At 44.6% G+C, this 24414-nt stretch overlaps 2 protein-coding genes across 7 annotated transcripts in view; one reads left to right on the top strand and one right to left on the bottom strand.

The window, feature by feature from the left end:
* The window catches only part of PDGFRL (platelet derived growth factor receptor like), a 70262-nt gene extending 49665 nt beyond the window's left edge, over nucleotides 1-20597 (top strand). The window contains exons 4-7 of the mRNA XM_047092335.1: nucleotides 11659-11810; nucleotides 15916-16209; nucleotides 18644-18783; nucleotides 20409-20597. Coding sequence (XP_046948291.1) covers nucleotides 11659-11810; nucleotides 15916-16209; nucleotides 18644-18783; nucleotides 20409-20597 — 775 coding nt within the window. The remainder of the gene's footprint in view (nucleotides 1-11658; nucleotides 11811-15915; nucleotides 16210-18643; nucleotides 18784-20408) is intronic.
* A 923-nt stretch (nucleotides 20598-21520) lies between these two features.
* MTUS1 (microtubule associated scaffold protein 1) overlaps nucleotides 21521-24414 on the bottom strand; it is a 115745-nt gene continuing 112851 nt past the window's right edge. For 4 of the 6 annotated variants that reach the window (XM_047092141.1, XM_047092139.1, XM_047092142.1 and 1 more), the window contains one exon: nucleotides 21521-23828. In XM_047092141.1, the coding sequence (XP_046948097.1) occupies nucleotides 23615-23828 (214 nt within the window). In that variant the 3' untranslated portion in view covers nucleotides 21521-23614. The remainder of the gene's footprint in view (nucleotides 23829-24414) is intronic. The other 2 variants (XM_047092140.1, XM_047092138.1) reach the window with 1 other exon arrangement.

Raw genomic sequence — 24414 nt, forward strand, 5'->3', positions numbered from 1 at the left:
TTATCTGTTTTGTCTCTTAAAGTCTTCATATGAATGAAGTCATATGATGTTTGTCTTTCTCTGACTAATTTTGCTTAGCATAATACCCTCCAGTTCCGTCCACGTGGTTGCAAATGGCAAGATATCATTCTTTTTGATTGCTGAGTAATACTCCATTGTATATATATACCACATCTTCCTTTTCCATTCATCCATCGATGGACATTTGGGCTCTTTCCATACTTTGGCTATTGTTGATAGTGCTGCTATAAACATTGGGGTGCATGTGTCCCTTCAAAACAGCATGCCTGTATCCCTTGGATAAATGCCTAATGGTGCAATTTCTGGGTCATAGGGTAGTTCTATTTTTAGTTTTTTGAGGAACCTCCACACTGTTTTCCAGAGTGGCTGCACCAGCTTGCATTCCCATGGTGTATTATTCTTTTAAAGTATTTTTGAATTTGGCCTGCTAATGCTTTGTTGAGGATTTTTGCAGCTGTGTTCATCAGAGATATTGGCACATAATTTTCTTTTTTTTTTTTTTATAGTGTCTTTGTCTGGTTTTGCTTTCAGGGTAATGCTGGCCTTGTACAATGAATTTGGAAGCATTCCTTCCTCTTCCATTTTTTGGAATAGTTTGAGAAGTATACTATGAACTCTTCTTTAAATATTTGGTAGAATTTACCTGTGAAGCCGTCTGGTCTTAGACTTTGTTGGGAGGTTTTGGATTACGGATTTAATCCATAAAAACAGAACAGTGATTATTCTGTTCAGATATTTTATTTCTTCCTGATTCAGTCTTGGAAGACTGTATGTTTCTAAGAATTTATTCATTTCTTCCAGATTGCTCAAGTTGTTGGTGTATGTTGTTCATTTCAGTCTTTTGTATTTATGTAGTTGTAATTTCTCCTCTTTCATTTCTGATTTTATTTATTTGGGCCCTCTCTCTTTTCTTCTTAATGAGCCTGGCTAAAGGTTTATCATTTTTCTCTTTTCCAAGAAACAGCTCCTACTTTCATTGATCTTTTTTTATTTTTTTATTTGTGTGTGTGTATAATTTATTTATTTTTATTCTCCTCTTTGCTATTTCCTTCCTTCTACTACTTTGGGTTTTGTTTGTTATGCTTTTCTTAGTTACTTTGAATGTATGGTTAGATTGTTTCTTTGAGATCTTTCTTGTTTCTTTGAGATCTTTCTTGTTTCTTGAGATAGTTTGTGTCACTGCCCTCTTAGAACTGCTTTTGCCGAGTCCCATTGATAATGGAACATTGTGTTTCCATTTTAATTTGTCTCACGGTATTTTTAAATATACTCTAGAATTTATTCATTGACCCAGATTATTTAGGAGTGTGTTGTTTAGCTTCATTTGTGTTTTTTCCAGTTTTTTTCTTGTGAAAATTTCTAGTTTCATATTGTTGTGTTTGGAAAGATGCTTAATATGATTTCAATCTTCTTAAATTTATTGAGACTTGTTTTGTTGCAAAAATGTCATCTAATCTGGAGAATGTTCCCTGGGCACTTGAAAAAAATGTGCATTCTGCTGTTTTGTTTTGTTTTTTTTTTGAACTGTTATGTATATCTCTATTAAGTTTATGTAGTCTAAAGTTTCATTTAAGGACACTGTTTCCTTATTGATGTTCTGTCTGGATAATCTATCCATTGATGTAAATGGAATGTTAAAGTCTCTTAATGTTATTGTATTACTGTCAATTTCTCCCTTTATATCTGTTAATATTTGCTTTACATGTTCAGATGCTCCTGTGTTGGGTGCATAGATAAATACAGTCATATCCTCTCGATGGAGTGATCCATTTACCATTAAGTAATGCCCCTTCTATGTATTTTGTTATAGTCTTTGTTTTAAAGTCTGACGTAAGTGTTGCTATGCCAGCCTTCTTTTCATTTCCATTTTCATGGAATGTCTTTTTTTCATCTCTTCATTTTCAGTCTGTATGTGCTTTTAGGTCCGAAGTGAGTCTCTTGTAGGCAGCATATAGAGGATCTTGTTTTTCTATCCATTCACTCACCCTTTGTCTTTTGATTGGAGCATTTAGTACAGTAACATTTAAAGTAATTATTGAGAGGTATGTGCTTATTGCCATTCTATTTTCTGGTTGTTTTTGTAGTTTGTCGCTGTTTCTTTTTTTTTTTTTTTCCCTTGGTTCCTTCCCTTGTGTTTTGATGATTTTAATTAGTGTAATGTTTGGCTTCCTTTCTCTCTCTCGCTCTCTCTTTAGATTTCTTATAGGTTTTTGGTTTGCAGTTATCATGAGGTTTGTGTATGACAAACCTACATATATAGTAGTCTACTTTAAGTTGATGGTCACTTAAGTTTGGACACATTCTAAAAGCATCACATTTTATTTTCCCTTGCCACTTATGTTCTTGACATCATATTTTATATATTTTTATTTTGTGTACTCCTTAGCCAATTATTCTAGGTCTGATTCGTTTTACTACTTTTGCCTTTTAACCTTCACACCAACTTTATAAGTGGTCGATCCACTACTTTTACTACGTGTTGACTTTTACCATTAATATTTGTTTCTGTTACAATTTTCTTACTTGTAGTTAAGACTTTTTCTTTTCTGCTTAAAGAAATCCTTTTAACGTTTCTTGTAAGACCTGCTTAGTGCTAATGAACTCCTTTAAGTTTTATTTGTCTGGGGAACTCTTTACGCCTCCAATTCTGAGTAGGTCTTGGTGGGAAGATTGTTCTTGATCGTAGCCCTTTTCTTCAGCACCCTGAATATATGTCTTTTCCTTATGGCCTGCAAAGTTTCTGCTGAAAAGTCAGCTGATGTATGTAACTTGTATGTTATTAGTTGCTTTTTTGTTGCTGCTTTTAAGATTCTCTCTTTATAATTAATTTTTTACAGTCTAATTATAATATGTCTTCATGTGAAGCTCATTGGGTTCATCTTGTTTGGGACTCTGATTCCTGGACCTGTATGTCTGTTTTCCTTCTCAGGTTAGAGAAGTTTTCAGCTATTATTTCTTCACAAAAGTGTTCTGTCCCTTTCTCTCTGTTCTCCTTTCTAGGATACCTATAATGTTAATGTTTTATGCTTAATGTTGTCCAGAGATCGTTTAAACTATCTTTATTAAATTTTTTTTTCTCTTTCACTTGGATGGTTTCACTCCTCTGTCTTCCAGATCACTGATTTGTTCTTCTGCATCCTCTAATCTGATGTTGACTCTCTCCAGTGTATTTAAAAAAATTTTTTTAATGTTTTTTTATTTTTGAGAGAGAGAGAGAGAGACAGAGTACGAATGGGGGAGAGGCAGAGAGAGAGGAAGACAGAGAATCGGAAGCAGGGTCCAGGCTCTGAGCTGTTAGCACAGACCCTGACATGAGGCTTGAACTCATGAACAGCGAAGTCACGACCTGAGCCGAAGTCAGATGCTCACCTAACTGAGCCACCCAGGTGTGCCATCTCTGGTGTATTTTTGAAATTTCATTTATTGTAGCCTTCAGTTCTGATTAGTTCTTTTTAACATTTTATTTTTATTTGTTGACATTCTCACTGTTCATCTATTATTTTTCTGAGCCCAATTAGCACCTTTATGACCATTACTTTGAACACTTTATTAGGTAGATTGCTTATCTCTACTTCATTTTGTTTTTTTCCTGAGATTTTGTCATATTCCTGTGTCTCCTCATTTTGTCTGACTCTCTGTTTGTTTCTATGTATTACGTAGATCAGCTATGTCTCTCAGTCTTGAAGGAATGGCCTTAAATAGTAGGTGTCCTCTGGGTCCCAGAAGAACAATCCCCCCAAGAGCCACCAAAACCAGGCACTCCAGGGGTGACCCTGTGTGATCTGTAGGCACCTTCTTGTGGCTGGGCTATAGCTGCTGCAGGGCTGCTGGTGAACAGAGTTGTAAGGACTAGTTTTGACTTCTGTGGTTCTACTGGTATGTGTGGCAGGTCCCCCCTCCTCATGGTGTGATTCACTTAAAAAATTTTTTTTTAATTTTTTTTTTTACATTTATTCATTTTTGAGAGACAGAGAGAGACAGAGCATGAGCAGGGGTGGGGGTGGGGGGACAGAGACAGAGGGAGACACAGAATCTGAAGCAGGCTCCAGGCTCCAAGCTGTCAGCACAGAACCTGACGTGGGGCTCGAACTCAAAAACCGCGAGATCATGACCTGAGCTGAAGTCAGACGCTTAACTGAGCCACCCAGGTGCACCCCCCCCCCAAATTTTTTCTTAATGTTTATTTGTTTTTGAGAGACAGAGTGTGAGTTGGGGGAGGGCAGAGAGAGAAAGAGACACAGAATCTGAAGCAGGCTTCAGACTCCAAGCTGTCAGCACAGAGCCCTATGTGGGGCTTGAACCGATGAACAGCGAGATCAGGACCTGAGCCGAAGTCAGACGTTTAACCGACTGAGCCACCCAGGCCCTGCGCTGTGATTCACTCTGAGGGGCAACGGTCCAGGCCAAGGCTACTCACCAAGTGTGGTAGGCATAGCAGGAGTTGCATTGGGGTTACCAGTCCTAGGTGAGGCCACCTCCTGGGTGAGGCAGAGTGACAGCCATTTTGGTGGGTCAGCTACTGGTCAGGTGTAATGTGGAGGTGGGGTGAGTGGGCTGGCAAGGTAGATGGAATGTGTCAGAGATGGCACCCGCCAGTGCTGGCCCAGCTAGATAGAGGGAGAGTAAATAAAATGACCTTACCAGCCTTCCCCTCTTAAAGAACATCCCTACAGATCCCTGCTCCTACAGTCCATGCCTCAAAATTAGTCACTAAATCTCTTTCACATATGGCCCAGGCACTGTTCAAACTGCTGCCTCTGTGCTAGGTCTCGGTGTGAGTAACTTGTGTTCAAGCCCTTGAAAAGTAGAGTTTTGGCTTCCTATTGTCTCTGGCTTTCTTGAGGTTAAACCTTGGTTTTCAAAGCAAGACATTCCTGGGTTTTGTCTTCCTGTTGCAGGTCCCCAGCGCTGAGGTAGCTGATGTGGAACTTGAACCCCTCAGTGCTCAGGGATTACCTCCTCTCTGTGCCAGGGGTGTGAGCCCTCACTATATCGTGTCTTTGACCCTTCTCCTCCTCTTAACATGCCTTTTTCTTTATATCTGTGGTTGTTTTGGAGCTGCTCCTCTGGTCTCCAAGTTGTTCCCGGAGAGAATTGTTCTTATGTAGTTGTTTTGTTGTACTTGTGAGAAGAGGTGAGCTCAGGGTTTTTCTTCTCTGTCAACTTGATCTCATCCTCTGACTTCTTTTTTAAGAATACAGAAGAATCTGGCATAAGTCGTTGTAGTAGAAAAGTCCTGAGTCACATTCACAGACATTAACATAACCTGTTGTTGGGATAGAAATACTGGAGTTATATTGCAAGCATTTTGAGGAGGTCCTTGGATAGTCCTCAAACATACACGAGGGGGGATGGAGGGAGGGAGGGTGAGAGAGCAAGAGGGAGGGAAGGAAGGAAGCAGAGAGAGAGGGAGGGACCTTTCAGCTTAGTTTCTGATACTGAAACTGTATTCATTTTGTTTCTCATTTTGCATATTTGGTTCTCTACTAGTTTCTCATACATATTTCTTTTCATCATCTTTTTCTTTTATATCATAAACTGTGAAACTTTGATATGTTTTACCAGCTGTCTGTTTCCCAGGGTTTGTACTTTGTTGATATGGCTCTATTCCCAGCATATCATGGAGCCGTTATTTTCTGACACATTCTTAAAAAGAAGCTTAAACACAAGGCCCTGTACAAACACTTGAAACATGAACAAGCAAATGCACATGAATCTTGATCTCCTTTGATGCTTGGCATAGCACCTTGCCTGTGGTAGAAACTAAATAATTAATTTTCGAAGTGCATGTTGAATAAGGAGGATTTTGGATTGCATCTTTTTTCTCTCGCTCCTTGTGCTTCTCTTTTATGTCAACAGAGGCAACACGGTCTCCAATGCACAATATCTGGGATCGTACAGTTGAGTGGCCCGGGGAACATTACTTAAACTTCAAATTCTTCTCCTGTGGTTCCAACACTTATATGGGAAAGTTAGCTAGCCTCTCCGGTCTTAGTTTGCCCACCTGCAACTTGGGGAGGATAATAACATCTGTTTCATAAAGATTTTATGAGGATGAAATTAGTCAAAATCTATAAAGGGATTAAAACAGTGCTTAACACATATTAAGCTTTACTTAAGTATTAGCCATTATTATTTGACCATCTCCGTCTCGTGGGATTGAGAAAAAGTCATGTGTACCTTAGGTTCTGTCCATTAAAGACTAGATGTTTAATAACTAGTTGTTTTCCTGCTCTTGTTCCATTTAATTACTCACTGATTTTTTTTAATTTTTATTTTTTTTATTTTGAGAGAAAATGCAAGTGAGGGTGGGGCTCACGAACCGTAAGATCATGACCTGAGCCAAAATCAAGCATTCAGATGCTCAACCAACTGAGCCACCCAGATACTCCACTTACTTATTGAACTGTTAACTTGCTGTTGTAATAGAAAATAGGCTATCACAAATATTACTCAGCTAATTAAATCAGATCTTGCATGTTTTTGATTGTGGGGTATGTGTGTGTGTATGTGTGTGTCCATATTTAGCAGGATTTGCAGGTTAGTTAGAGGCATCATCTCTTAGTCAAAATTCCTTGACTTCATTTCAGTAGGATGGAAATCCATGCCGTTTTCATTTATGAACATTTGTAAGCTGAGTCTTTGTGACACTAGGATTAGAAGCTCTACTGTTCCCAGTTGGAAGACTTTGGACAAAGTACTTCTCTAAGTTTCAGTGTCCTCATCAGTAAAAGAGGAAAAATAGTACCTCCCTCCTAATGTGGTCACGAAAAGCAGAGGGCCATCATAATAGCTATATACAAAATGTCTGAGGCACTTACTCTGTGCCACACACTGTTCTAAGTCTTGAACTTATCCAAAAGGCTCAGTGCAAAGCCTGCACTCCCAAGCGTTAGCTGTTGTTGCTGTTAATTCAAGTCTGAGGAAGTAGGTGTAGCCAGAATGTAGAAGGCATGAGCTCCAAGTCTCCTAGCTAAGGAGTCTCAAGGTCATGGTGGAGTTAGGGTTTGAATCCTGTCATTGTGTCTCCAAAGTCCAAGATCTTATGCCTCCCATGACTGTTGCCTGTCACCATAGACCTCTGCCCACCTCCGTTCCAGTCAAAGATCTCTTTGCCAGGCACCAAACTGCCTTTTGTCTCTTTTCAGGGGATCTCATTCCTTTGGAATGCATGCCCCCTATTTTGTGCATGTGAAAGTCCTTCTCTTCCCCTAAGATTCTCTCAGCCCTGAAGCTTTGCTGGTTACCCTCCCTGGCCTGCCCATGGCATTTTGTGTAGAGGGAACTTGAGAGAAGCACACTACTTAAGTGTCATTGTGTCTCTTACTGTGCACTTCAGAATCTCCCATTTAACTTCTGCTCATTAAGTATTTATGGGACCGGTGACTAGTTATTTTGTAATCGAGGGCTTACCTCCTGCCCTTGGCTTGTAGGGTCTAGGGAAAGGATAGGAGCATAGACCCTACCACCCTTACCTGGTCACTGCCCCAGGTGAGATCAACAGTGGTCCCTAAGTTTGAGAGCTGTCAACCTCCTCCTCTATGCCATCCCATGATATAGCGTCCCTACCTACCCCTCCAGAAGAGAGTAGGATGGGCAACACACTCGAAGCTTCAAGCCTCCATTGATGGGAATGGACTGTGGGTAAAGGCCACGGGACCTCCCCGGAAGACATACACACATGATGCACACACATACATAGTTCTAAATTTTGAATACTCTTTGAAATGTTGACTTGTCCTTCACTGAGCTCACTGTGGGTCAGGTCTGGAAGTGCATGTTTGGAAGAGAAAGACCTAAGCTGAGCCAATTAAATTCTACTTAATCTTAAATATACTTTTGGGGGGCACTTGGTCACAGCACCTTTTGCTCCACTCAAACTTTACACCATCCACTGTTCTGGGAATTTGTTAAGTGTTACAAGAAAAGGAGAGAGTACTTGCATGAAGGGTCTCCCAGGGCTTTGCAGGGCTCACTGAGTCCTTGTCTCCACTTCATCCTGCAGACTCTGCCCCCAGAGGCCTTAGGTCATAGTCCACCCCTTTGGGGAAACCGCTGCTGGGACTATGTGAGACCATTAGAAGAAATGGACATTTTAAATCCAGGCATTTAAACTGTAATCCTACTAAATAATTTGTTTCCTGTTTTATATTGTTTGCATACAAGAGGGGGTGGAAAAATCCAGAAATGTTTTCCAGTGCATTTCCTTCCTTCCACCCCCAATCCTGCTAAAGATACAGCATGCAGATTTCATGGTGGTAGGGTTATTCCCAAGTGCTAAATTTCTTTGTGCCCAATTACTTTCCTAGTAGGAATGGCATCTAATACTTTCTATCACTGCGATGCTAGCAAATGTTGGGTCCACGGAAGGTGCTTGATACGTTGATCAATTAAGTGCTGATTTTGTACCCCAGTTCTGAGCTCTATAGGGAATGTGGTCAGATATTTTGGTACACCTAGGAAGACATCCACCTCCATTTTCTTTCCACCTTTCTATTTTTTTATCTGCTGAAAGCCGGCTGTATCCTCACAATTGAAATTACATTTTTGGTCATTGCCAAACACTTTCATTCTGCCAAAGGAAGTGGGGGGGGAGGGGCAGGAATCTCTTTTAAAGGTATCTGATGCTTTCAAGCATCCGTTTCTTGAATCTTCCTTTTTGATGATAACTTTTCCTGATTCTTCTGTCCTCTGTCTACCTTTTCTTGCCCTGGTGGACTCTAGTTTGGCTCTAGATTTTGTCCTCAAACTTCTCCTCTTCTCTGTGCTTTCCCTTGTTGAGTTCATTCTTTCTTTTAGCTTCTCCTCTTACTCCTTTGTAGATGACTCCCCCAAATACAAATCTAGCACTGTTTTATCTCCTCTGTGACTCAGCCTGTGTTTCCAAGTGCCACATCAACTGGCATCCACACTTCGGTGACCCACATTTCATCACAAATTCAAAGTCTTCAATGGTGGCTCTATTATTTTGCCTGCCCTAGTCTCCTTTCTCTTCTCAGTGATTCCGTCTCGGTTGGTTAAAGCCCCAGTCTTCCTAACACACAGAAATACAAATTGAGTGGTCATTACTGATATATCTCTTTCTTCCACCTCTTATACCCAGTCTGTCATAAATGTCCCCCGGAAAAACATGCCTTAAATTTGCTTCTGTTCCTCTGCCAGCACCCGGCCCGGCCCCAGCACTGGCCGCGCCGTTCATCACAGGAACAGGCTCTCAGTCTCCCCCTCTTCCTCCTGCCTCTCCCTCGCCCACCTCATGCGCTGGCTAAGGTGCCGTCACTTCCCACCTCCACACCTGAGGGTGGTCCCTGCTGCCTGTTCTCAACCAAATGCCCCGTGACTCCCAACCCCCTCCCTCTGTGTCCTCTGTGGCGAATGCGTTAAATCCTCAAATCGGTATTGAGTGCCTTCCACCCACCACGCACTCAGGCCGTGGGGGTGCAGTAAGAGGAGCAGACCAGGTTGGTCCCAGCCCTCCCGGGACTGTAGTTTCCTGAGCAAGTGAGCTCACTGCCCCTGCCTCTCCACCCCCGCCTTTAAAGGTCCGGCGTGTCTCACTTCCTCCCCAAAGCTGCCTTCAGCCTCTTCAACCCACGGGGATAAATCCCTTTTCAGAATTCCTATTGTCCTCGTTTACTTATTCTCTGATCCTTTCGTGTATATTAGTTTTAACTACCTACCTGGACTGTAATGTCCTTGAGGTCCACTGTTTTTTATTTGCTGTGCTATCTCCCCTGTGGGGTATGTATTATGTGTCATTGTTGTAGTGGTATTCACAATAATTACTACTAGTAATTACTGCAATTATGTGCAATTAAGCCACCATTAGAAGAATGCAATGAATTTGTTATGGCATGCAGAACTTTACATGTGTTTGCTTCTCTGATGAGTACATACTTCACTCACTTAAGTAATTGACTCAGCGTCCACTAGCTGTGGGTCTCAGGGAAGTCACTTCTTTCTGAGACTCAGTTTCTTCATCTGCAGTGCTGAGAGCTGGACGCCTTTTTCTTTTTTTCCCACACATCACTGGATGGGTGCCTTCTCTTTAAGGTTCCTTCCACTTCCAACCCTGTGGTTCAATTCAATTTCACTCCACTCATTTCTAGGGAATCTTTACTGTGTACTGTGCACAGATTTGTTGCTGAGGGAATATAAAACAAATATGGCCCCGTCCCTGCCCTCAGAGTTTTTGCCATCCATTGTAATAACAGGAAGCCACGGGTATCCGAGGGATAGAGAACAAGGGGGCTAATTACGTCATTAGGAGAAAGCGAGAGTTGATTCTAATTAAAAGCTTCCTGAAGGGGGAGAGATTTCCGTTCCCTTGAAAGGAGGTAGTTGATGGTGTGGGAGTACAGAGGCCCTGGTGGGGAAAGCAGCTATTCAGCGGTGAACCAGAACAGGGCTGTGTTTAGGATCAACTAACCAGACATTGGTTGTGTGCTAAATTTAGTGTGGCTACCTCACTGACGGTGTTGCAAAGCACAACAGGAGAGTTTCAGCTACGTCACAAAAGTATGTGGATCTCAGAGGGGTGAGCCATTTGGCTATTTGAGATGCATCCTTGGATTAAAACCATTTATATTGGCATGCCCACGTGCAGAGGCTCAAAGCCACAGGGGAATATGTCTCCCGTTGATGATACATCTGGATTCCTGTCACAACATAATACACTGAATCACCATTACCATCAGCTAGTGATAGAGTTCAATATTAATATTTATGTCTCTCCTTATTCCAGAAAGAACTGAAGCAGTTTGCAAATATATTCACATGAACAAGCTAAAAATACAAGAGATGCAAAATGAGAAAATATAAGTAGAAATAATCGTGTGAGGTCAGAGGAAAGTTAAATGCTCAAACATTCTAAGCACTGTACCAGAGGTGGGCTGCATAACTGGGGCTTAGTAAATCTTAGCAACCAAGCATTTTTCCCCTAAAGTTTTTATTTATTTATTTTTTAATGTTTATTTATTTTGGGGCGAGAGAGAGAGAGAGTGGGGGAGAGGGGCAGAGAGAGAGAGGGAGACACAGAATTCGAAGCAGGCTCCAGGCTCTGAGCTGTCAGCACAGAGCCCAACACGGGTTTCCAACCCATGAACCGTGAGATCATGACCTAAGCCAAAGTCAAACGCTTAAGTGACCGAGCCACCCAGGAGCCCTGAAAGTTTGCATTTTTATTATGAAATGTGGCATCTCAAAGATCCCAAGCTTATGTTCAGAACCTTCTCTTTATTGATCCAAGAGATTTTCACAGTGGCCCACGGTGTGTGCTTTCATTCATGTTGACTGCTCTTGAAGTGCGTTCATCAGGAGCAAAGGCTCTTTGGCTGACTTTCTGTGGCTGCGTTGCTAATGGACCAGTGATTTTACTTAGGGAAACTCCGCCGCTGAGGTGGAAGAGAATCCCCTCTCGTTATAAAATGTAAACGTCATGTCTTCCTTTTAGAAGCTTCTCTCTCTGACCGCCTCCTACCCTTCCACACACTTTTCCCCCAAACATGCTGTTACTAGTTTGTGCCGCTTGAGAGAGGCCAGTCCGCAGAGCCAGGGGGATTTGCGGTGGGGAACGGCAGAGGGGAGAGCACCTGCTGGGGGCCCCCCCGCGTGAGCTGGCTTCGCTTCCATTGACAGCGTGAGGCAGCACGAGCGCTATGGCCAGCTGACTCTGGTCAACTCCACGGCCGCGGACACGGGCGAGTTTAGCTGCTGGGGACAGCTCTGCCAGGGCTACGTCTGCAGGAAGGACGAGACCAAAACCGGCTCCACCTACATCTTTTTTACAGGTAAACCGTTGGGCGTGTCGGTGGGACGCTTCGGTATTCTGGACTTAGCCCAGACCTCTGGACCCAGTTTCCAACTGGGGGCCGAGTACCTAATAGTGACGATCAGAGCGCTCCCTGTGTGCCAGGCTCTGTCAGTTTATATCCGTTATTTCGTGTAAGTCTCCCCAGCGGCCCTCCAGGGGAAGCACTCCTGTCATTTCTCTTGTGTTCATTGGGAAGTAGAGTTTTAGCGAAATGAAATACCTCCTTAGGGTCACACAGGTAAGTGATGGTACTAGGATTCGAACCCGGGCTGATTCCTGAGTCTGTACCTACGTTGGCCAATATGGCAGCCACTAGGCATGTGTGACTATTTACATTTAAGTGAAAATGGTTTAAAATTAAACCCCTTAAAACTCACTTTCTGAGGGCCACTCGACCTGTTTCACGTGCTCCATTGCCACATGCGGCTCGTGGCTCTCCTGGACGTTGCAGACAGGGACCACGTCCGTCATCACAAAAAGCTCTACTGGGCAGCATTGCTGTGCACGTGTAGTCACTGTGCTCTCAGAGCCCATGATGATCTTTCTAGAGCCTCCATGGCCGTACGATGCTTCGCTAAAGGCCTCCTCATATTTGTTCTTAGCGTACTGTGAACTGAAGTTTTGGGGGCACGATTCCCAAAGCCTATGGGCTTTGTGGCTCCAGCCCCGATCCCTGCGCTGAGTGAAGGGCCTAAAAATGCACAATGCTTGCTTCGTGTCCAGGCAGGGGCTCTCATGAGCGCTGTCTACGTCCTGACTCCCTCCGCCTTTCAGACCTACAGTGACTTAGGCCTAGGACCCAAATGATCTTCTGCGCTGGCCATTAATGAATGCTAGCAAAATCTCGAATGTTTCCCCCCCTCCCACCCACACAGCTCCTCTCCAGCCAGAAGATGCGTTAGCAGAGCACTCTACCGTGTTGGAGTCACATGTATCTCGTTTCATTTTTACCACACCCCTGGGAACTAAGTAGAAGCTACTTGACCATCTCTGTTTTAGCAATAATGATGCTGACGCTGAGACCTTGAAGGGCAAGGTGACTTGGTCAGGGTTCCATGACTGGTAACGGGGAGTAAAGAGTCAGCCCCTGTTTTTCTGACCTGGGATCTAATGTTCTTACTGCCCTAATCTGTTTCTAGGACAAGGTGGTGGGTAGATTGATAGACAGGGAGAAAGACACTAGCTAGCATCACTGGTGTTGTCAGGCGAATGGCTAACAGTTGTTCATAGGTAATCCCTTCTGATCCTCATTCTGGAATGTGTTGCACAGACTTGCTCATGTGCCTTTAGAGCCTGTTTTTCTGGACAAGGACTGATACCCTATTTCACACTGCAGATTCAAGATTCTTTGCCATGATTAGCACTATCGTGTCCTTCTAAAAGATTGGATTTTGAATTGAAAGTTTGAACTGAAGACTTCCCTTGAGCCGAATGCCCCATGAGGGTTAAAGGGCTCTCTTTGAGTTTTGGAGCTAGGTCCTCGTTCTTAATTTATGGGCAGCTCTTTAGGGAATCAAAGGAAGGCCAAAATATTTACCAAACTATTTACTTCAATTGTGAAGAACCTTGGATCAAAAAGGGGCATGACCTAATGTGTTGTATCATTTTCTCTTTTCTCAATAGCAAGCCAAGAGGCCAGTTGGATTTTCAGTCCAGGGTTTAGCATTTGTCTCTTCAGGCATGGGTGGGTTTGCAAAACCAAGATGAGCTGTTTCGGAAGCTGAGCCTCCTGCTCCTGGCTCCGATTCTTTCGGAACATATGCTTCCCCACGACCCACGTAGAGAAACGTCTGGCATTCATTATGTTTGTAGGTTTCCCAGAGTTTGGTTGCAAACACCGTGAAGCCTCTTTTCGACTGTTGTTAATTTGCACGGTTTTTGATTAAGCAACTGCCACATATTATAACGACTCTTTATCCGAGAGGCTCTCAGGAGGTTTTTCTTTTTATTGAAGTATGATATATACAAAGAAAACTACACAAGTCATAAGTATACAGCTCAGTAAATTAACCTCAAATGCATGCACATATTAACTACCCTCCAGATCAAGGAGGAGAACATTACCGGCGGTAGAGCTTTCTCATAGCAAAAGGCTTGGGCTCCAATGATCATATGTAGTGAAACCACATTAATGAGCCTTTTACTAAATATGGGGTTTGTTGAAATTTGGACTTTGTAGCCTATTTGATTTTTTTTTTGAAATCCAAATTTCCATGTGCTTAGTTTTCTTAAAGTAACGCTTAGCATTGACTTGAATACATACAAACATGTTTGCAGGAGGCATGTGTACTCTAAATTTTTTTACATGAACTTCAGTAAAGTTTTTTGTTGTTGGTAGATGGAATCTGCTTACGAATTTCTTTTTTTTTTTTTTTCTGTTGGTTAAAGCAACTGGTGAGGTCACTTCTTTCAAAGATTGTTTTATAGTAACAAGAAGTAAGACCACATTTTTGTGTTCTAGAATTTGGGTTGTTCACTTAATCTACTGGTTTGGTTTATTGGTTCAGTTTCCTCTGTAAAACAAAAGAAAAGTTACTTCTAAATCTTAGAATCAGAAATTCCTGAAGGGCTTTTGTTCAAAAGCTATCTTTGGTCCTAGAGATTCTGTTCTCTCCAAATGGGGATGTGGAAGCAGAGATTAAGTTGACCCATCCAAGGCCATATAGACTTACTCTGTGTGAACACATGGGTGTTAGAAACAACATTGACCAAGGTGCCCCTTAACTAAGCCTGAAAGTCAATCTATCATGAATGTGGCGCACATCACCCAGCCTGATAGAAAGCCTTGCAAAAGATGGAGGTTCCCTGAGCCATGGCATACTCCTTGATCTCAGAGCCGGGGAAGGACCTCCATGTCAGTGAACTTGGCACTCCCGGCCAAAGAAATCTTGGCCCACGGAGACATTTGATGTTGTGTCTGAGAATAGGTCACTAACCTAAAACATCACATGAATGTGGCACAAAGAGGGCTAGTGAGGGAAGAAGCCAGGAATAATGATTTGTATCAGGAACGTTGTGGGAAAAACATAGGAAACAATTAAATGTTGGGGTATGATCAAGTTCAAAGATTTCTCTTAGCAATTCCTGTAGCATTCCCTCACACTAGCATCCAGAACTCAGAGGATTCAACGTGCCATGCCAAAAGAAAATTAAAAAAAAAAAAAACTGTAACCCACAGTCCCTTGAGCATCCTGAGGAATGAATGTGTGGGCAACCCAGTCCTCGTTTCTCTCACTTCTGTAAGAGCCAGTGCCATCATCTAGAACTTAAGGTATAGGGATAATGATTTCAGGGGAAACTGGAGGATATAAGAAACGGACTGAATTCCCCAGCCCAGAGTTAGACAAGCAGAATTCAGAACCTGAGGCCACTGGGCCCCTCATCTGTCCTTCCTTAATTCTCTATTAGCTGTGTCAGGAACACCGTCCTCTGGGCTGTAAGGACAGGTGAGGGTACCGGTGCCCTCAGTGACCCGGGCCTCCCAGAGGCTCTGCTGTGCTGGAGAACTGTTCTAGTGACTGAGTACAGGCTCTGGGGCTTCTCCAGAGACACAGCGAATTGTTCACAAGGTTTTGTTTTTTTAAAAAATGTTGATTTGTTTTTGAGAGAGCAAGCCAGGGAGGGGCAGAGGGAGGGGGACAGAGGATCCAAAGCAGGGTCCGTGCTGCAAGCACTGAGCCCCGATGGTGCTGCCGCAGGGCTTGAACTCAGGAACCGTGCGATCGCTGACCTGAGCCGAAGTCGGAGGCTCAGCTGACTGAGCCACTCAGGTGCCCCTGCTCACAGGTTTTAAAACTGCTCTTAACCTAAGGAAACCCGTCTCCTTCCCTGCTTCCTTATTGGGGTAATTCATGGGCCTGATTTGGGCTTCAACTAATACCTTTTTGTTGCCTTTAAGGAGATGGGAAGTAAAATCTTTTTTTACAAAAAAGGAAAAGCATTGAAGAGTAGCTTTTTCTATGCATACTCAGTATCTGAGTATATTGCCAGTCCCCTCTCTGTGCCCGTAGAATGTAAACATTCTTCAAGCGCTCTTACCTTGTTTCTCCAGAAAAAACAAACCTCTGTCTTTCCCTTCGCAGAGAAAGGAGAACTCTTTGTACCTTCTCCCAGTTACTTTGATGTTGTCTACCTGAACCCGGACAGGCAGGCTGTGGTTCCTTGTCGAGTGACTGTCCCGTCGGCCAGAGTCACCCTCCACAGGGAGTTTCCTGCCAAGGAAATCCCAGCCAATGGGACAGACATTGTTTACGACATGAAGAGGGGCTTTGTGTATCTGCAACCTCATTCCGACCACCAGGGGGTGGTCTACTGCAAGGCCGAGGCTGGGGGCAAGTCTCAGATCTCAGTCAAGTACCAACTACTGTATGTGGAAGGTAAGCCTGCCCCGACGAGCGCCTAGACTTCAGTCTCTTCCAGCTGGCCCGTCTCAGGCACTGCTCTTCCAAACTATGCATGGAAATCAGGAGGCACAGAATGCTGTTCTTAAAGGCTCCTCTACTGCACTGCCATTTCTAGAACTGCCTGTGACCCTGAGCTAACACCCCTTGACTCCCTTCACCCATTGCTCACTCTAGTACTATCTCTGTGATATGCGTCAGCAATTCTCCAGTTCTTCCAGCCTCTTAGAACATCTTCTGTGATGAGAGCATCCTCTTTGTTGTGACCCAAATCTGTGGTCTCCTAAGGGCACCATCCCTCGCCAACTCAAGGTCAAGCTCTTCTTGTGTCTGTTCCCCCTTCCTCACCCTCTGTTCTCATTTGCTGTTAGGAACCTCTGCTCCTCCGAGTCTCGTGGCTCCACCAGCTTTTTCTTCTCCTTTCCATTCATTCCCCTCATTAGCTCATTGTCCTCCTTGTCACTGGGTGACGTCGACATCCACGTGGAGCTCATCCACCTAGTTCACTGACTGCCTCGACCCTCCACCTCAGGTACCCCTCCCTCCCTCAGCCGCACCTTCAGCCTGCCCACAGCTACACCTGCTCCGACTTGAGAATCACTCACTGAGTCAGACACCAACTTGATGAATGACCTCATCAATGCCCAGATTGTTGCTCAGTGTTCACTGACTCCTGTGTGTCTGCCCTCATCTTTGCCATCCACCCCTGCGTTCCCCACTGCTCTCCCGCCCTCCCCACCCACCCTGCTTGGGGTCCAGGACTCGACATGGCTATGCTCTCTGCCCGTGCCCTCAACTCTTTGCCCACCTGTTGTCCTCCCACTGTCCAGGGAAATACCTCCCTAGAGCACATACTTGTACCCTTTCTCCATGCCGAGGGTTCCTGGAAAATCCCATGGATGTGTAAATTCAGTCTCTTCCGATTGGCCTAACTCCCCACTTCTTGAAGGGATTGAAGTATGCTCAAATCTCTCCACTAAACATTGAACTGTTTTTAATGTGATCATTTTAATGTTTATTTTTGAGACAGAGAGAGAAACAGAGTACAAGCAGGGGAGGGGCAGAGGGGCAGAGAGAGAGAGGGAGACACAGAATCCGAGGCAGGCTCTGAGCTGTCAGCACAGAACCTGACGCTGGGCTCGAACTCACGAACCGTGAGGTCATGACTTGAGCCGAAGTCGGACGCTTAACTGAGTGAGCCACCCAGGTACCCCTGGGTTCCCACTTTTCTTAGAACTCTAGTCAGGGCGCCTGGGTGGCGCAGTCGGTTAAGCGTCCGACTTCAGCCAGGTCACGATCTCGCGGTCCGGGAGTTCGAGCCCCGCGTCAGGCTCTGGGCTGATGGCTCAGAGCCTGGAGCCTGTTTCCAATTCTGTGTCTCCCTCTCTCTCTGCTCCTCTCCCATTCATGCTCTGTCTCTCTCTGTCCCAAAAATAAATAAAAACATTGAAAAAAATTAAAAAAAAAAAAAAAAACTCTAGTCAGAATCTTCCATGTGGGCTGAGGTGCCCTCGGCCCTCTGCCCTGCTCCACAGCCTGCCTGGCCTTGGTCTACCTCACAGCCGAAGCTCACACAGTGTTTCCCAGGCCCAAGGTGACTTCCTGCTTCTCCCTCCATGCCTGGTAAGCTCACCCTTCAGGTTTTAGTTCAAACATTGTTCCCTTATTAAGGAAGCCATTCTTGCTTTTCAGGCTACTCTGAACTTGCAGAACATGCTGGTCTTCTTCATAGTACAACCCAAGTTGAACATTAACTATCCAATTGTTTAGTGTCTGTCTCCTTCAGACCATGAATAGAGGTCCCCAAGGGCTCAGAGACCAAGTCTGTGCTGTTTGCTGCTGTAGCCCCTGCTCCTAGCCCATTGGCTTGCTCAAGGCCGCCATCAAAATTATTTAAGTGAACTGACCCCCATGTTTCTAAAATGCTGTCAAGTAAAGCAAGCAGATGGCAGTAGTTGTACCTTTCCTCCAAACATCCTTTGTCGTTAGATTCAGACTTGCTCCTTTTCCTTCTGAGGATGGACAGCCACACACCTGTCTGGTCCTTTTCACTCCTTCAGCCGCCCTCCTTCCCGCCAGCCTTCTCTATGTTCTGCTCACTCTGTCCCCAAACACCTTCTTCTCCCTCAACTTTTTTATTCCCACAACTTTTAGCTGCCTCCTTTAACATAAATGTAATGGCTGGGCCTGGGGGTTCTGGATGAGCACCCCATTCTGGACTGCCAGTGTGGAGAGGAGGCTTCACCGGAAACCAGAAGTGATGGGATAGTCTAGGCCTGAAGCCGGCTGGGAAGCTGGAAGGAAGGCAGACATGTTACAGCTCAGTTCCAAGAACAGAATATGCCTCGAGGTTTGTCTTCAACATCATACCCGTGGATTCTCACTTTCCCTGTCTCCTGTTTCCTTCCAGTTCCCAGAGGCCCTCCGTCAACAACCATCTTGGCATCCTCAAACAAAGTGAGAAGCGGGGATGACATCAGCGTCCTCTGTACCGTCCTGGGGGAACCTGATGTCGAGGTGGAATTCAGGTGGATCTACCCAGGACAGAAGGTAAGGGCTGTGCCCCTTCTCAGCCAGCTCAGTAAATTTAGTTTTGTCCTCCAACCCCACCCCCAGGTGAAGAGATCATAACTTAATGAGTGTGAGAAGTGTGTGAAACTGTATCAGGGGCCACGTTTTACTTGTTTTCTAAGCTGTTCCAGTAATATTTACAAGTGGCTCTTTTAAAGGACAGGAAAAAAAAAGTGGGTTCCATTAGGCAGTTCAGTGTACCTTCTTTATATGTTATTTTTCTTCATAACCCTTAAGCAGGGACGGAGCCTGAAAGAGAAAGGAGGGGGCTCCCTCTTTCTCCACCCCCATTTCTGGGTCAATTGGAGGCCAACTCGTCTCCCTCAGAGTGTGCTCCCTATACGAGCTATGCCCCATGGTGAGCACATCCACCAAGTGGGCATATAAACCTAGGCCCTGGCAAAAAGGTGCCGTGAGGCCAGAGATAATTTTAAAATAGACTTTCCATAAGAGCAACACCCGCACATTTAGCCTCCGTGCCCGTTTTGCTCGCTAAAATAAACAGCTTTGCTACCAACATGGAATAATCCCTTCATTGCCAGAGAAGATTTGGCCTCCTAAGACATACTCAGTAGCCAATACACTTCTGGCTCAGGGGCTGTGATTGGTGGAAAATAAGTCTCCCTGGAGAAAAAATATTTTCCTGGTAGTAGGTACTTGTTTTTAAAAAGTGTGGTCACACTTTGAAGACATCCATGATTTTCAATGGAAGTGTGTTTTTTTTTTTTTTTTTTTTTAATGAGCAGAAAGTGTATTTATTAATACTGGTGATATTACAATCCTGTTCAGCAAATCCAAAACACACAACATTCGGCTCACCATAGTTGGGTGCAGTCTCTCCAAAATGACCATCTCACTTTCTAGAAATAGGGAGTTAGATCATCCAGGGCATCGTGGTATCCATTCTTGGTACAACTTTGCTCCCACTAGAGTCCTTTGGCCTGGCTGTTTCTACTTCTCCCTTCACCAAATCTGAACAACGGGGAGCTCTCATTTACTTACACAGTGAGTGCGTCAGGCTTTTCTGGCTTTAAATTCTTTTTTTTAAATTTTAAAAAAAAAATTTTTTTTAACGTTTTGTTCATTTTTGAGACAGAGAGAGACCGAGCATGAGTGGGGGAGGGGCAGAGAGAGAGGGAGACACAGCATCCGAAGCAGGCTCCAGGCTCTGAGCCGTCAGCACAGAGCCCGATGTGGGGCTCGAACTCACAGACTGTGAGATCATGACCTGAGCTGAAGTCGGACGCTTAACCGACTGAGCCACCCAGGTGCCCCATCTGGCTTTAAATTCTATAGTCCCAGAACTATTGAGTGGGCAATGTGAAGGGGGGAGCAGCATTTTTATCCATGTTTCTTGCCTAGTACCAGTTCTATGTTCTTGGGCTTCCAAAAGAATTTAAGTGGAAACTTAGGAGCAAAACGAGCATTCCAAACAGTGTAGTGTTTGCATATACTGTAAAAGCTCCCCTGTGCTGTATGTACCGAATAGTCTTTTAGGTGTTTGGGCAAGAACCTCCCCCCCCCCTCAGTGGTGTGGGGTGAATGGGACCTGTTTACAGCAGCCTATTGCTTGTGCTGCAGCGATTGGGGGTGTTGTTCAACAGGATGAAAGGCCTGTGACGATTCAAGACACTTGGCGGCTGATCCACAGAGGACTGGGGCACACCACAAGAATCTCCCAGAGCATCCTGACAGTTGAAGATGTTGCAACCACTGATGTAGGGTATTACATTTGCACTGCTCGGAATCTCCAAGGGGAGACTACAGTAGCGACCACTGTTGAGTTTTCCTGACTTGGAAAATGAAGTATAATGAATTGAGGGCAAGTTCATTTGTGCACATGGCCGGCTTTGGGGTTCTGGTGACTCCTGCTTTGCCGGAGGCTGCCGTTCAGTGCCAAACCCCGCCCCCCGCCCTGAGAGTCAGACCCAGACGTCCAAACTCAAAGGAAGTCATTCGGTCTAATAGTGTTAACTCCTGACAGAAAGCATGTATTTTGATTGCTTACCTATGTATCTGCATTTCTACTTTTTATAATAAAAAAGCATAGATGTTAACTTTGTATACTCATTTCTATTCAATGGGCAGGTTTTGGTACAAAATGGGCTAAGTGTTCGGTTTTTTGGTTGAAGGATTTGTTGGGGGCACTGCTTGGGTCAATACCAAAGATTCTATTCCATAACACAGGAGATCTAAAAATTAAGTGACATGTGGTTTAACTATATATTCAAAATGATGTGAAGGTATCAAAAACTGAGGCAAACTTGCCCTTTTTTAAGCTGCTGCACTCCAAAGTACTAGCTCTCGATGAGTCATTCAGTAAGAACCAAACATGTGTTTTTACAACTTTAACTTTCCATATAGATTTCTGATTCAAGGAAGATACAGCTTCATTTAGGCTTTTTTACTACCTCCAAAAATATTTGCACTGTGGCTGTTCTCATTTTCTTACCTGATACAGCAGAAATTGCTAAAGTCACTTGCAGTTTCTCCAGTACCCATAGCTGGGAATTCAGAGAAGCTTACCTGTGAGTCTAGCTCTGTGAGCCAGATTTCAGCCCATGACCAACTGGGTGGTTGCACTGGAAACCCCTGGGGACACAGCTGAAGAGGAGACGAACGGTCACCGGTACCTTGAGAAGGGCTGAAAACTGGGTGACGCTTCGGAGGGTGGAGTAGGTCAGACTTCGCAATCCTTATGTTGAATATTCCAGCATTATTTATTTGGTCAAAGTAAAATACACTTTCCATCACTACAAACTGAGCACAACTACGGTTTACACATCCTTATTTTTATGACGTGCCAACGTTTTCCGTCCTACATGAGAAACATTTGGTTTGAAAAAAAAAAAGAATCTTAAAGTTCTGTTTTGTTTCCTATCTTCTCTCCTATTGTCTCCCATTCTCTGAAGACATTTTGTATTAATTGTGTAAGATTGATTTCCCCAGACACCTAAATGGTATGGAGGATAGCAGGGAACAGCACAAGAGTTACCATGCCTAGGAGATGGATGGCAAACCCAACTTTGGCTAATGGCATTGAAAACAATGCAGAAGGGCAAGCAGAGAGCTATTCCCAGAGGTGGCAGTGAGCCTAAATTCCCATTTATCAGAGGCAAACACGGAAGGTAACATACATAATACACTGCTGGAGGTTAAGGGCTTCAGACACAATCACTAATAAAAACAAGCATGCATCGTGAATATCAGCTTGCTATGTAGCATCCATGTAGATGACAACTCAAATATCCACCTCTAGTATCCTGAATCTGTTCTTACACTACAGGAGTTACTTGTACAGCCACTGGACGTCAGCAACGCGGGTTAGTAAATACTGACATGCAGGGACAGGGAGATAAAGCCACAGTTCTTCCTTCTACTTCCCCCCAAAGTATCAGAATTGGGGGAGGTAATAAGTTTTGAAGAGAAATTGAATTGCAGCTTGGAGGGCGTTGTACACATCACATCTTCCACCCACTGACTGACCATTCTGCTACCTCAAGGACAGAGAAGGATTCCTCCAAGAGGACACAGAAGCTTAGCACTATCTTTCCAGAATGCATTAAGTGCATCATTGCCCTACACCAGCTGCTCCTACTTAGCCATAAGCACTGAATCCTACCTTACTCCGTTCTACTAGCTAATGCCTTATTCTTCATTCTCTTTAGGGTTTCCCAACATTTTTACTGTCACATCCAGGCCTTGGTTTGTTTGGAAAGTGGTTTTGGCACCTTGATGATGAGCTGGCTCTGGAAAACCTATTCCTTGTCCCAGAGAAGCGTAGGTAGGAGGTAGAAGGTTTGCTTTTGTGGCTCTGGTGAGGGGTGGGGAGTTGGGGGGGGAGGGTGTGTGTGAGGAAGAGGGCAGAAATGAAGACAACGGGAGAGCCAACAATCTGTGGGGATAGCTCAGGTCAAGGTAAAAATAAGGCAGAAGCAAACCCACTGGTCCTGCCCCTTTTCTTTATACAGATTTTTAGAAAAATTAGGGTCTTATATTTGCTCATAGCCTGAGAAAATAGATTGTAGTATAATGTTAGGTTTACAGAGGGAAGTTAAAAACCTACAGAAAAAATCTAGCTAGTTTGAACTGACGTGGCTGAACACTGAGAGACTGCCAGCAAGTTATCGCAGAAGGACAGAGAGCTGTATGGACGTGGACGAGTCCCAGCTTGTCGTGTCATTACCGCTCCCCACTGTCAAGGGCTGAGCCAAGTTGGTGGTAGAGAGTCTTAATTCAAGCAACTACTGCTCCTCCCTCTATGGCTTTTGCGGAAGTGCATACACGGACTAGCATTCGGTTAGTACATACCCAGCTGTGTGTGGCACCTGCCTTTCAGGACACAGCGAAGGAGGTGGCATCAGACACGGGACAGTCTGCCGCATCCATTCCACTCATACATCCCCAGTCAGACCAAAACACAAATCCCAAGAAGGTGTCCGCGGTGAAGAACATTATAAAGGTTATATATCTTTATCTTAACAGGCCCCTGAGAGTTTTCTTTCCGCCTTATGCTTAGGTGAAAAAGGCAACAAACAAGACCCTCTTGTTCTTTAAGTGCTTTGTGCAACATTGTCCGTCCATGCGGATCCGTTCTGAGGTCTTTGGCGAGGGGGCTCTTGGACGGGGTCCAAGTCTTCCTCCAGAGTGTTCCAGTCTCAGAAGGAGCCTCGGGGGCGGCGACTCTCCAGTTCCAGCGTGGTTACTACACGTCCGCTACTGTAGCTCTCGCTCCGTCGAGCGTAGTTAGGGTCAGTCCCGCACACCTGTTACAGATGCTTTCCGACAGTCTCCCAGCTTCCAGAAGGCGTCATCTGGGTGAGATGCTGGGGCTGGGGCAGGAGCTGGAGTTCCTCGGTGGCTGGAAGGGGATGGCGGCGGACGTGGGGGACCTCTTAGGGCTGCACAGGTCCCCGTTGTGCAGCTTCCACAGCAGCTCCTCATTCTCCATGGACAGTCTCTTGTTGACTTTGGACTCCTTCTCCAGGGACTCCTGCAGAACTGCCTGCTCAGTGGAAAGTTGCCTTGAAGACAAAAAAAGAGCCACAAACCACGTGAATCTAAGTTAAAAGTAACTTGAAAAAGTTCTTACTATTTAAAAAAAACGTTTATTTTTGAGAGAGAGAATGCAAGTGGGGGAGGGGCAGAAAGAGAGGGAGAGAGAGAATCCCAAGCAGGCTCCATGCTGTCAGTGTAGAGCCTGATGTGGGGCTTAAACTCACAAACCATGAGAGCGTGGCCTGAGCCGAAGTCAGACACTCAACCGACTGAGCCACCCAGGTGCCCTGAAAAAATGCTTACCATTTGAGCCCCCAAAACAATCCCTTTGGAACAAAAGGGAATCCTGCACAGAGCTGCAAGATATGGCGGCTTTGGCTGGTGGAGAAACGCTGGGCACGTGAGCCAAAGGAAGAGCACGTTTGGGGGCGAGTTGATAGTTGGCTAGATGACCCTCCCACAACTTTCTCCATGTCTTAGGACTGTCTTCTGTTTGGGGCTGTTTGCTAGCTACTCTTGGATGCTCCTTCTCTGATAGCATTCTCAGAGTCAATAGGCCAAGGGTCTCGGGGACGGCTTGCCTATTTAGGGGATAAGCCATTCAGTCAACAC

This window comes from Lynx rufus, unplaced genomic scaffold (assembly GCF_022079265.1).
Source record: "Lynx rufus isolate CCGP_SWC_20201006 ecotype Redwood Valley unplaced genomic scaffold, mLynRuf1.p SCAF_3, whole genome shotgun sequence".
Classification (NCBI taxonomy): domain Eukaryota; kingdom Metazoa; phylum Chordata; class Mammalia; order Carnivora; family Felidae; genus Lynx; species Lynx rufus.